Genomic DNA, 13720 nt, shown 5'->3' on the forward strand with positions numbered 1-13720 from the left:
GTGGCCGACTGGCAGAGGCGGGAAGAGATGCTGAGCTTGAGTGAAATGGAAGGGCAAGCAGGAGCCAAGAGATGCAGCTAACTGGGCTCCAAACTGTAAAGAGAAGCAAGGATAAAATAAAGAGAGACAGAGAGATGGGAACAGCAAACCCCAAGCTGTGCCTTTGGGTAGGTGATGACTCCCGGTTTGGACTTGTTCCATTTAAAATTTTGGATGGAAATGCAGGGCCTAGCGGCCCGCAGGGAGCAGAGTCAGAGCCTGGAGGTGAACAGAGAGAAGTGAGGACTCCTGGCAGAGATCTGGGGGTTACCCATGAGGAGGTGATAGTGACTCTGGGAATGGATGTTGTACAAAAATAGACCCCGGTGCTGGGCAAAGCGCTTGACATACATTATCTCAATGAATTCTCCCAGCCTGAGGCTAGAGGTACTAAATAAACATGGGCGCAGGACCAAAACTGGAGCCATTGGGCCAAAATGTCAACAGCAATTTTCTCTGGGTGGTGAAATTTACAGATGATTTTGATTTTCTTCTTTGTGCTTATCTGCATTCTCTGATTTTCCAAAATGGAGAGTTATTACTTATGTAAAGATACAAAACCTAAGGAGAGTGGTTAGTTTAATGCTTGGTATGTGTGATCTTTAATGTCCATCCTAGCCTGGGGCTGCGTATTATCTCTGTTGCCCAAATGAGGAAACTAAGGCTCAGAGAAGTTAAGTCACTTCACTGAGATCCACAGTGAGTAAGAGAATGAGAAGGGCAGTAGTTCACATCTCTTTGACCACTGTCTACACCACAGTACACTGATGATTAAATCGGAGGAAATTAAATTGGAGGGTTCTCGCCTAAGACTTGCAGCCCGGCTGGGAGGCAGAACATCTCCCTAAGAAAAGGAAAGTGAGGCCTTGGGGGAGTTCAGAGAGCCACCCACAGTAGAGCTGACTCTTCCAGGGAGGGCTGCCTGGAAGAAGGGGCATACTTGGGACCCATATGCACAAGGAGAGGTGCGAGGGTCCTCCTCTGAGGGGGAGTGGTGTGGCAAAGGTGAAGGGTGGTGGGTTTAGGGTAGGGGAAAAACCAATTGCCTGTAGTAGGTTGGCTGACGGTGGCTGTGTGGTTGGGAAAGCCCAGGTTGAACACCAGCTCGCCGTTTCCTCACTGTAAGCTGGAACTGAGAGTCCAGCTCAAGTTTCCATCACTCACATGCATTTCCCTTCCTTGCAGGGCCCCATTCCTTGGAGGAATTCCCCCACCCACCACGTGTCCCCAGATCTGGCTGCCCTCCCAGGACTGGTTCTTGGCTACAATGATGCCAGGAGAAAGGAACCAGCCCAAGGAAAGAGCCGTAGCAAGTGGGTCCCACTGCCCAGGCTTCCTGGAGCCACCTGGCCCCCTTCTCTCCCACTAACCTTTGAGGTTGTGAGCTCTTCCAATCAATGACCTCTTAAGTTAGCCAGAGTTGATTTTTTGTTCCTTGTAGTCAAAGAATCCTTCCTGAAGCAAGTACCTGCCTCAAAGGGGCACGGTGAGGACTGAATGAATTCCAAATGAGGGCAGAGCCGTCAGCATGGCATCAGCAAAAAGCACGTGCTTACTAGAGGTAGCAATTGCCACTAGGAAGGGTGATGTGGGAAGATGAGGGGGAGTGCAGGGTAGGCAATGGTCACTGAATCCGTGTTTTGGAAACTGTCTTTTAACATGACCCTCAGTAACAAATACATTTTATGCCAGGTCCTAGTCACTGGGTAACTGCATGTCCTTGTTGGCTTAGAGAAGTCCTGGTTTATGCTGTTGCTCTGGCAGGATGATTATTAGGGCCCCCTTGTACTCTCAAAAGTGTCTCAGTTAGGATGATAAATTACACGGTCAACTCACCCAAACACACACATGTCCATATGTAAGTATCACACAAAACTTACTAGGCACTCTAATTTTCTATTTTATTTTTTAAAAAGCAGGTCATAGCCTACTTAATTCATTTCCTGATCTTTTAATGGGGCATGACCCTCAGTTCTTTCTGGTAGCTCCATGAAATGTCAGCTCACATCCCTTCAAGTTTCTCTTCATAGAATGCAATACTGTGAAGCTATCTGATGCATTTCACGAAGGATGTTGGGACCCCCTAGGCATGTTCTGAGGTTGAATACAAACCATCATTATCACAGGCAAACTTCTGCCTCTGGGGACTCTAATCCTGTTTGCCGCTGCTCTAATGGTTATGGACTCACTGTGTATTACCTTGCCATCATGAGCACAAAAATTTAATTTGGCTTCAAACGGTTTTAGATTGCCAGGGCAAAAAATCAATGCTGCTTATTAGGGCCTTAGTTTGTTCACTAAAACAAATTACCTTTGGGTCCTGGGCTGGCTTTCAGAAAGGAAAAGTTTGCTGTTTTTAAGAGGAACAGACCCCACGGACAGTAGCATCTCTAAAGGAAAGTTCCGCTGGGCAGCTTGACGATGAGTGAGAACAGGAGAGGCAGAGGTAATTACTGCTGAAAACGCTGCCCTTGTTTTAAGCATCTCTATGGCACTCAAACCGTTAGAGCCTTCCCTTAACACTGTGGGGGCCATGGGGAAAATGTGGCCCCGCTGAGCCAAGAGCCTTTGGGTTTTCTTGGAGCTGAACAGAGTCCCAGGTAGATCCCATGGGGATGTTGTGATGGGGATGATTGTGCGTACTTGTACATTTTAGGACACTGCCCACCAGATTGCTGTTAGGAGATGGGGACATTTAACAGTGAGGTTACCTCAAACACAAAAGCCTCCTAAGGTTTGCCCCAAATCAGACGTCTCCCACGACAGAGTTGAGCTTGTGGCTACCAACTGCATATGAGAACAGCAATTTTCAAGACGTTCCTTTGATGTCTTAGATCAACAGTATGACCAGCGCCACTGGCCAGGATCTCCCCAAGGATCCCCGCACCTGAAGGCAGCTGGCAAAGAAACCCAACACTGGGTCCGAATGAGAGTTCATACTTGGCACTCTTGACTCTGTTTTCTCTTGTGTTACGGCTTTGTTTTAATGAAACCAACTTGGGAAAATGGATGCTTGTGTTTTCTGGCTTTGATATAGAAAGTGGTGAGGTGGGCTTGGAAGACTGGGAAGAGTGGTTGATAGACAGAGGCTGACCTAAGCTTCTCTTGGTAGGTGTAACATTTCTGTGGGCCAGGGATCTTGAAAACAACTGCAGGCTATGCACGCCCCTGATATTTCTTCTTCAGTTGCTTTTTCTGTTTAAACAAATGTCAATACAGCCCAGGAGCAGATTAACTACATAACCTTGAGAGTCACAGAGAAGCACTCCTACCTCAGGCATAAGAATACTTTAATAGTTGATTGATAACTGCAGCCAATTAATCCTATGTTAGTCAATTGAGAACTAGGAAGTACAGTTAAAAGCAGAAATAGGAACTGCTAAATCAAACGTATTTTAACCAAATGCAAACCCTGCCTTCAACACGAAGCTTTTTTTTCTTCAAAAAAAAAAAAAAAAAGCAAAAAAAAAAAAGCAGCAGCAGCAGCAGCACAGAGAAAGACCATGATTTCACTGGCTGAATTCAATGGTATAACTGGCAGTCAGGGACTCCTCTGCATCAACTCTTGTCAGACCAAAGCCACAGCTTAGCACATTGAACTCAACAGCAGGAAGGAAGCTCTTGCAAATATGCACAACCCTGGGTAAATGCCCTGCATCTGGAAAAATCTGTGTCTCTGGAGCTAGCCCCATCACTTCAGCAACCACGCTTAGGTGGAAGTTGTTTTGGCTCCCCTGTGAATAGCAGGCAAATAACAGGTGCATTCCAGGATGCCTGTGAGTTAATTTCTACAAGGACTACAAACAACAGATAAAGATACTTTACCTTTAAGGTACCGACGATGCCACCCACTAGCAAATATAAAGGAATGAGGGGCTGTATAGGGCAGTCCTCCAAAAATTTCATTCCTACATAGGGCAAACAGAAGAGGATTGAGAGAAATACATTCGAGAGCACAAAGCCCGGTTTTGAAAATGAGTGGAACACCTTCAAAAGCCAAAATGTTAATCATGCAAACCATATGCTTGTGGGATCTGCTCAGCCTCACCAGTCACTTGATCCTCAGGAAGCTCAGTGGATTGACACCGCAGAAATGGCTCTCACAGCGGAGTGGCGATAAATACTCCCGCAGACAGGGCAGGGACGAGGTGTCGCTGCACCTTTTTTCTGGGTATTAACTGGCTATGGGTTGCACTCTGCCTTTCTGAATAGCCAGTGTATGAGAACTCAAGTTTTCAAGGATTCAGGATTCAAAGGATCCCTGTAAATATACGGTTTTCTTGATATGCTTAAAATAAGGTTCAATTTATGAGTCACATTTCCAAAATGTGACTCTGTGTGAATGAGGTTCTCATCTACTCTGCTTCCAGGGGCCAGGTGGCAGGGAGGAGCCGCTCTTCCTCCTTGTGCAGCGAGCCCTCTGCCATGTTAGCCACAGTCACCATATGATCACCATTGACCATGTCACTCACTGGACCCCATGCTGGGAAACACGCGTGTACTCACATATCCTTAGCTACCAGATACAGAGTACTACCAAGCCAGCCTACCCAGTCTACCCTTTCTTAATGGTAGTTTTTCTCCCCAAAGCAATGCTCTGTCTACTTTTCTCAGGTCTTTGTTCCCTAGACCTATTAACCAATGATATGATGTGTCTATTTAAAATATAAAGAAGAAATGCCCATTTCCCTCAGGGACCAGTCTGGCTCAAACAACCAAGCTCCAGATGAATTCTAACACACACCTTTGCTATGGGAGACACTGACTGCCCAGCATGTGCCCTTGTTGGGTAGCAAGGCAGTGTGACCAGTTCTGACCAGTGGGCTGTGGGACACCTTGGGGCCAAAGCATTTATTTTTTTTGAGACAGAGTCTTGCTCTATTGCCCAGGCTGGAGTGCAGTAGCACGATTCAGTCACAACTCACTGCAGCCTCAACCTCCCAGGCTCAAGCAATTCTCCCATCTCAGCCTCCTGAGTATCTGGGATCACAAGGATGTGCCACTATGCACAGCTAATTCTTTTTTTCTTGTAGAGAAGAAGGACTCACTATGTTGCCCAGCTTGTTCTCAAACTCCTGGGCTCAAGTGATCCTCCTGCCTGGGCCTCCCAAAGCGTGGGATTACAGGCCTGAGCCACTGTGCCCAGCCCAGGCCAAAGCATTTAAAAACTGATACATGATTCGTTGTTTGCTTCCTCTGCTTTGACCACCTGGAAACCATGGGTGGAGATGGATTGTTCTCAAGATTGAAGCAGACTGGAATATCACGTCATCACATTGCCTGAGAAGTCCCCATGCCCCCCTGAGCCATGATGGAATTTGCATAAGCAAGAAATAAACTCTTACAGTGTTAAGCCACTGGGATTCCAGGGTTAATTTGTGACTGCAGCACAGTTAAGTTACCCTGACTAACACATTTGTCAACAGAGTCCAAGAAAGGGAATTCTTACTGTAGAACCAAAGCCTCCTGTTTAAATGACATTTAGACTTTTAGCTTTGATTTGGAATTTTATTCCCTATAAATGCCTTGATACTTAAGCAGAGGGAGTAAACTGTTTTTCTATGACTACACCATATTCCATTGAAATGAACAAAATTTTCTAGGTATACAGAGAGCCATAAATTCAGGGCCCAAAACAGAGTTTAGTCAAATATACATGTTGATCCAATCATCAACCTATAGAGGCTTGTCTTTTAGTTATCTCTGATGTTTAGGCGAATTTGTTATTAAATGGAAATACTTTCCAAGTCTCAACACAGCCTTTTCACACAAAGACCTTTAAGTACTTGGTGCCAAATTTGTTGGACATGGGCTGCCTTTCAATTCAAAAGCCAGCTGTGAAATGAACATTGAGTAATGGCTTAGATATCTGCTCATTCCCAGTGAATAAAAACAGCTGCTGTTCACAGGAGAGTCAATCAGTGCACAGATGGCTTAAAACGATCCTAATAAATTTAATGAAAGCCATCTTTCCCCCTGTGTTCTCATGTACTTCTTAGGACCTACCTTAACTCTAGATTTTCTTTCTTGTCTGATCTGCAGTATCACGATTATTCTTTTTGGTTTTAGATCTCTCCCTAGTTCAGTTGATAACAACTACCAAATGTAGTGATTTTTAAAATATTTGTTATTGTGATAAAATATCTCAACAAAAATTGCCATTTTAACCATATTTAAGTGTACAATTCATCGGCATAATTACATGCATCATCTTGTGCAACCATCACCACTATCTATTTCCAAAATGTTTTCATCACCCCAAACACAAACTCTATAACCAATATTGCTCTAGGAGCAATAACACCTCCAAAACCCTCTTTCTGCAGTGGATGTGGTGATTTTAATATAATATCCATGGGAATTGGCTTGTGGGGTCTTGTCTCTTTTATGCAGCCTTATTGGTGGATGAATTGTTGCAGTTAAGTTCATTTGAAAGATAACTGGCTGGGTGCGGTGGCTCATGCCTGTAATCCCAGCGCTTTGGGAGGCCGAGGCGGGCAGATCACTTGAGATCAGGAGTTCAAGACCAGCCTGGCCAACGTGGTGAAACCCTGTCTCTACTAAAAATATATAAATTAGCCAGGCATGGTGGTGGGCGCCTGTAATCCCAGCTACTTAGGAGGCTGAGGCACAAGAATCGCTTGAGCCGGGTAGGCAGAGGGTGCGGTGAGCCGAGATCGCTCCACTGCACTCCAGCCTGGGCGACAGAGTGAGACCCTGTCTCAAAAGAAAGCAAAAAGAAAGGTAACTAACCACAGGGTCCAAAGGCTAGGGTTCTCTTACCTTACAGATTTTGCATAGAATGCCCTCTGGAGAGTACCCCCAACTTCATAAGCAGGGCATGCCTAACATCTTGTGAACTCTTCTTGGAAGAACAGAGCCATATAATAAGTGTTAATTTTTGAATTGCACTGTAATAATCATAGCACCAGGGCCTGCTGAAGTGACTGAATTGTTCACTCTTACACTAAATGGCCCCAGACTACTTGGCTGTTTCAGTTCTCTGCAAACCTTAAAATCTTATCTTCTTTTTTATTTCCTGTCAGGCTGTTAGCTTTCATGTCTTACAGATCTAAGGATACTGTTTTTGTTTCCATTTTTAGTATTGTGGCTTTAGCAGGGGTGGCAGGGTGAAACTTACATAACAAAATAAACCATTCTAAAGTGAATAATTCAGTGGCATTTAGTGGATTCACAATGTTGTGCAACTACCACCTCCATCTAGTTCAAAAACATTTTCATCACCTCAAAAGGAAGGCTCCTACCCATTAAGCAATTAGGGTACTGAGTGTTTCGTTGTTGCTGTTTTGCAACAACTCCTATGCTCTTTTACTTTCTGCTCCAATATGCTGTGAGCTTGGACCTAGAACACTGGGCCTGCTGAGCTGCTTCTTTTTTGTTTTTGTTTTTGTGGTTTTTTTTTTTTTTCGAGACAGGGTCTCAGTCTTGTTGCCCAGGCTGGAGGTATAGTGGCACGATCATCCCACCTCAGTCTCCCGAGTAGCTGGGACTACAGGCACACGCAACCACACCCAGCTAATTTTTAAGTCAAGACTTGCATTTTTTGGTAGAGACAAGGTCTCACTATGTTGCCCAGGCTAGTCTCAAACTCCTGGGCTCAAGCAATCGGCCCGCCTCAGCCCCACTAACTGCTGGGATTACAGGCGTGAGCCACCATGCCCAGCCATGCTAGGCTTCTAGGTAAATAGGGGTAGCTAGGTCCTGTACACAGGGCTCCCATTAGCAATGTTCAGGAGCATGAGATTAATTTCACTGACATGTGATAACAATTTTTAGCTACTTAAGGAGCTTCCCCCATCCTGCCCCTCCCCTGACCTTCGCTAGACCTCACACTTCTGGATTATGAGGTTGTTTAATATACGTGATTAATGGAAATATTTACTCATTCATTCAGCAAAAAAAAATGTATAGAGTGCCCATACATCACCTAGCACCAGGGGCATTTTTTGTATTGCTTGCAACCTGCTTCCACAAGGGAACATAGGAACTGGGAAGGGACTTTGGGAAACCTCTAGCCCAGTCACTCCCAAACTTGGGCTAGAGGGATCAGAATCATCTGGGGACAGATTTCTAAAAGAGAGTGTCTGTCCCCACCCAGATATACTGCATTGATATCTCCCAGGGTGGGGCCCAGGAATGTGTATTTTTTAAATCTTCACCAAGTCATTCTGAGACGGCACATAGGTGTCTGGGAATCATCGGGCTGGCCAGTTCTTCTTAAACACGTATTTAATGTTTAAAGATTACATGCCTTGGGTCCATGCCCCCAACCTGGCTGACCTGTGGCGTCCAGCAGCTCGGAAGGCAGCTTACCTATGAAGGTCATGGACAGCGGCAGAGCCAGGAAAGCACAGAGCACAACAACGAAGCAGGCTGCAAGGAGAAGAAGGGGCAGGCACTGGGTTAGAAACACACAGACCCCTGCATTTCATCTTCACTGCAGTTTCTTAAGCATCCTGTGAAACCTGACTTTCTCTCCAGTGGCAAGTCAGCAGACAGGAGGATAAGGTCGCAGCTCGCCTGGGGCTCCCACACAGTGGATGCAAGCCAAGACTTGCATTTCTCAGAGAGCTGAACATCTCTCGTGATCACTTTGCCGATGCCAAGGCCCAGATATCCTGCAGGACCTCTCCAAGTCTGACAGCTTATGGAAAAGGAGTTTATAAACTGCCACTGTGCCCGTGCCAGGACGCCAGAAGCTGCCGGCATCCACTGAGCCGGGCAGGATTCACCCTGTGCTTCCTGGGCGCCTGTACCCAGGGCAGATGGTTCTTCTCTTCCCTGGATAAAATTCACTGACAACTCACTTTATCACTGAAAGTATTTGCTTCACAAAATCTTCTTCCCTTTCCATTCACTTGGTTATATATTCCACAGCCCATGACATTAGATGGGCTCCTAAAACTTCTTGCTGACACACAGTATAATAGAGCTTTGAACTGGCTTGGGGTTTTTCTTTCTGTTAATGCCACCAATCCAACTTTTAGACATTGGGAAAGAACAGAGGAATGGGGGCTACACAGGCTTGGGTCCAAATCCTGGCCCTGTCACTCACTGGCCATGTGGCTTTGGGCAAATTCGTTGACATCCTGAAGCCATTTTCCTCTTCTGTAAAAGGTGGTGACAGATGTATGCACAAGGACCTCAGGGTATGGCAACTTTTGTGATTAGGCAATTACTTCCCTGCTTTGCTTCTTGGTTTCCTCATCTGTTTTCCAGATCGGCAGATATATCTGCAGATATAGGTTTTGCTTGGCCAGCATTTTTTTTTTGAAAGTGTGAATTTGAATGCCTCTTGGGTAGGCCTGCCCCCCAGTTTCCACTGTCAGAGTCTTGACAGCATCACACATCTGTGCTTTCTGCTGAGTCCTGTTGTCATGCTGAGAGCAGAGGATCTCTGAGTGAACGTCATGGTAGCTTCTGTAGCATCTACTCCTTCCTCTCTAGGTCATCACCTTAATTATTTTCGGGTACCCCCACCTCCCTACCTCCCCATTCTGCTGTGCCGTTTATGTGCTCTGGCAGAAGCTGATCCCACCCTGGCCATAGAAAAGGGCATGAAGTTTCACCCTCAATTAACCAGCAGAGCCCCACTTACCAGCTACGTTATTAGTGGATGGGCTCATGACTTATACTGGGAGATTTACTGAGAGTCAGGAAAAAGCTTTCTCACTCTGCTGACAGAACTTCCAGAAACAAGGTTTCTCCCTCCCTGGCCACTGGTGAGGAATTGAATTACTCTGGGGGTGGCTAGCAGCCTTCTTGCCATCACGAGGGGAAGCCAGCCTGCGAATGAGAACAATGCCCTGAGAGGCAAGAGAAGAGGTAAAAAGAAACTGGGTCCTCAGTGACATTCATCACCCATGGAATCACACCACCCTTGATGCTAAACTACTTCTGGACTTGCCATTTATAGGAGCCAATAAATCCCCTTTTATTACTTTAGCCAGCTTGAGTTGGGCTTTCTGTATTTATACAGAGCCCACTGTACCTGGCTTAATCTGCAAGGTCCTTTGTGGTTTTGAATTGTCAAAGATCTAGGATTTATCTGGGAATTTGTCTTCTCTAGAGAAGAGCTCTAAGGCTGCAAGTGCCTCTGGCCGGGAGCCTCATGTGCACACCACCAAACGCCAGCTCTGATCTTGCTACCCACAGCGGGTAGGGTGCACAGGGCAGGGTGCTGCCCCTCTCTCAAAGAGACCCGAGAAGTTGCCCTCCATGCCCACCTTGACCTTCACCTCCAGGAAATGTTGATGGGGGCAGGCATGCAAAGTGATTTGCCCCAATTTCCACTCCTCCCCTCAAACCACCCCGAGTTGTATACAATGCTATCACCAGAGCCAGCTTCAAAGGCGTGCAACTTAACGGCCCCAAGCATCTGGTTTGACGCTCTTCTGTTGCCATCTTGAAATTCTAAATAAATTTCTCTCGAAATCGTGTATTGTAAGTGAAGTTGGACAGGACAGTGAGGAATACGTGTGAGCAGAGGGAGCCTGTGAAATGCTCGTGTCTGCTGCCCTTTACCGCCAATATTCACATTTACTCCGCAAGACTCAGGGCCAATATGAGGAAAGCGTGTTGTGTCTTCAACTGAGTAAGCAGGGGGCTGACAGTCCTGAAAAGATTTACTTCCATTTGAACCAGAACTTGCTTCAGATGCAGACAGAAGGCAATGATGTTCTAAGAGACAGGAACAACCAAGGAACTCCACCAACCCCTTTCTGACCCCTAAATTAGTATACCTTGTCCTCTCACAACTTCCTCACCTATCTGTGAGCAGAAGCTGGAGAATGTGGGTAGAATGCACCCATATCAAGAAGCAAAATGAAGACTTGTTAGTTTTGTACAATGTTTCCAATGTTCCGATAACAACAAAATGTGTATAAGAGCTATTAAACACAAGTTGTGTCATTTCAGTGACTCAACATATGAGTTAAATGCTCTTAGAGTTGCATTTAAAACTGACATTATACAATATTAAGATGAATGGTAAAATATATACTAATAATTACACATTTTGATTTCCCCCTACTTAAAAATGATATTAAACAGCAAATAAAAAGGCCAAAAGAGAGACTGCAGAAGAAAGGAAAAAGCTTTTTATATTTTAGTCCCTTGAACAGTGCTTCTTTCCTGCTTTTTGAACAAGGTGCTTTGCATTTTTGTTTTGCTCCGGGGCCCTGCTGGTCACGAGTGACCCAGTGCTGCTGGCAGGTGTGGTGAATTAGAGAGAATTTCAGTTAATCTAGCCACATCTGTTTTAATTCTCAACTTAGAGTGGGGGTCAAGGAAGAAATTTCTTGCTGGCAAAGGATAGAAAGTCAAGGGGTTGATGAATCCTTCTGCATTTTTGACCTTGGAGCTTGTTACAAGGATGATAAAAAGTGATCGGCATCCTGGAAAATCCTTCCCTGTGCTGCAAGCTTGAGGCAGATGGTGCCACCTGGCCACATATATAATCCAGGCAATGAGTGACACAAAGAAATGGAGCAGTCCCCAAGGAGGCATCTGCCACCCAAGCTTCCTACCGAAGGGTGGCAGAATATGCCACCCCAAACTCTGCAGCTGTGGCATAAGGGTTATTTGGAGCTAAAGGCACTTAAAAAATAGCAGATGGAAGAAGGGTACCCTGACCCTCCCCTTTCCTGTCTTAAAAGTGGGAAACAAAAGCCCCACATAGAGGATGTCCTCCCTATACCAGAGGAAAGCACCATTCTTATCATCAAGGATGGGACATTGAGACCAAGAGAATTCTGTACAAACAGATCTTGTCAAAATCACTCTTATCTTCCCTTAGCCTCCCCACATAGTTTGGTTCCTTTTCTACAATTACCTCTCTGTTCAGCCATGTATAAAAGCATTTGGGTTTTGCTATTTCTTTGGGTTTCCACTTCTTATGAAGGCTCTTGTGTCATGTAAAACTTGCACTAAATTAGTGTGCTTTTCTCCTGTTAATCTGTCTTATGTGAGTTTAATTCTCAGGCCCAGCTGAAAAGCCCTAAGAGTGGAGAGGTAAAATGTTACCTCCTCTTCACTACCTCCCGGCAGGGCTGAGAGAGATGCCAGGGCCAGAACACTCTTAATGACTACCTGGAGGAGGCTGTAAAGACTCACCACCTGCAGCCATGCAGCCAAGCCACCTGAGTCACAGCCCACTCCGCTCCTCATTACCTGCAGCATGGACTGCAGGACTCTTAACCTCTGAGGTTTCAATGTCCTCATTGCAAACATGGGCACGATTACAAGACTTTCCTAACAGACTTGTCAAAATCATCAAATGTCATAATCCGCATAATCTGTGTAGGGCACTAAACGCGGGGTCTGGCACATAATAAACACTGATAAATGCCGGCCATTATCATTACTATTATTATTTTCCATTCCTGATGGAAGGAGACCCAGGCTTCCCCTTTATTTCAGCCCCCACTTCAGAATCAAATGAAGAATCGAGAAAACAACAGGTGAGGTATACACTGTGGTTCTCATGGTCTCTGAGCAGAGATGAGACTGTTCTACACCTTAACTCCCAAGTGGATGCGGCCTTACTCCCTGGCCCTGTTCTCAGGCTGTGCCCTGGCTTCATCCAGTGAGTCCGCTTCTCTGGATCACCACTCTAGGTCTAAAGAGGCTCACTCTTGCTCGAAGTCTAATGAGGCTCACTCTTGCTCGCTGCACCTCAGAGCCATGACTCTCAGGGTCTCGATGGCCGCTCTAGATCTCACAAACCAGGATCAGTACAAATGGCGCCTGGGAATCTGCATTTAAAAGCAACTTCCACCCTGGCATGGTTGCTCACACCTGTATTTCTGGCATTTTGGAAGGCTGAAGCAGGTGGATCTCTTGAGCCCAGAAGTTTGAAACCTGCCTGGGCAACATGGCAAAACCCCGTCTCTGCAAAAAATACAAAAATTAGCCAGGCGTGGTGGTGCGCCTGTGGTCCCAGCTACTGGGGAGGCTGGCTGAGATGGAAGGATCGCTTGAACCCAAGAGTTCAAGTCTGTAGTGAACCATAATCCCGCCTCTGCACTCCAGCCTGGGCAACAGTGCAAGACCTCATCTAAATAAAATAAAATAAAAGCAACTCCCAGGTGATCGTAGCCTGTTTCTGTAAGCTGGCTAGAGAATCTTCAGGGGCTTCCTACAGCTGTCTGCTCAGCATGGTGTGAGGTGCTGGGGTTGGGCTAGGTTGTAGGATCCACTGGGATGGAAATCATCAGCAGTTACCAGCACGAGGCCTTCTTTACCACTTGGTCCTAATAAGGACACCCAAGCCACAGTCAGGAACTGGGGAGCCCCACTCTCGCCTGATCCCCCTGCCTCCTGGGGCATCTGGTTACACACTCCTCAGTCTTTGGAGCTCTCTGGAACAGAAGCTGAGCTTCCTGGTGATGCCGCTGTTGCGATGGCAGCGGCTTGACAGCAGTGACCACCACTAGTTAATACTGTCCTGCCTTCTGGTCTATTGAGCACCAATTCCAATGCAACTCAGAGTGCCACATTCTGGCTTCTGATGCCATGAGAGTCTCCACCTAGAAAGTCAGTTTGAAAGAGCTGGGTGAAAATAAACTCAGCTTGAGGGTCCAAAGGAGAAAATAATTCAAAATTAGAGCAATAGTGGGAGGATATTAGAATCAAAACGTTGGAGTCAAGTCATTCTTTA

The 13720-nt window shown here is 46.0% G+C and overlaps 1 protein-coding gene across 1 annotated transcript in view; it reads right to left on the bottom strand.

Annotated features, from left to right (window-relative positions):
• Positions 1 to 13720, bottom strand: part of TMEM272 (transmembrane protein 272) — a 128102-nt gene that overhangs the window by 9602 nt on the left and 104780 nt on the right. Inside the window, exons 3-4 of the mRNA XM_031001319.3 lie at positions 8374 to 8433; positions 3865 to 3947 (exon numbers count right to left, since the gene is read on the bottom strand). Coding sequence (XP_030857179.2) covers positions 3865 to 3947; positions 8374 to 8433 — 143 coding nt within the window. The remainder of the gene's footprint in view (positions 1 to 3864; positions 3948 to 8373; positions 8434 to 13720) is intronic.

This window comes from Gorilla gorilla, chromosome 14 (genome assembly GCF_029281585.2).
Source record: "Gorilla gorilla gorilla isolate KB3781 chromosome 14, NHGRI_mGorGor1-v2.1_pri, whole genome shotgun sequence".
Taxonomy (NCBI): domain Eukaryota; kingdom Metazoa; phylum Chordata; class Mammalia; order Primates; family Hominidae; genus Gorilla; species Gorilla gorilla.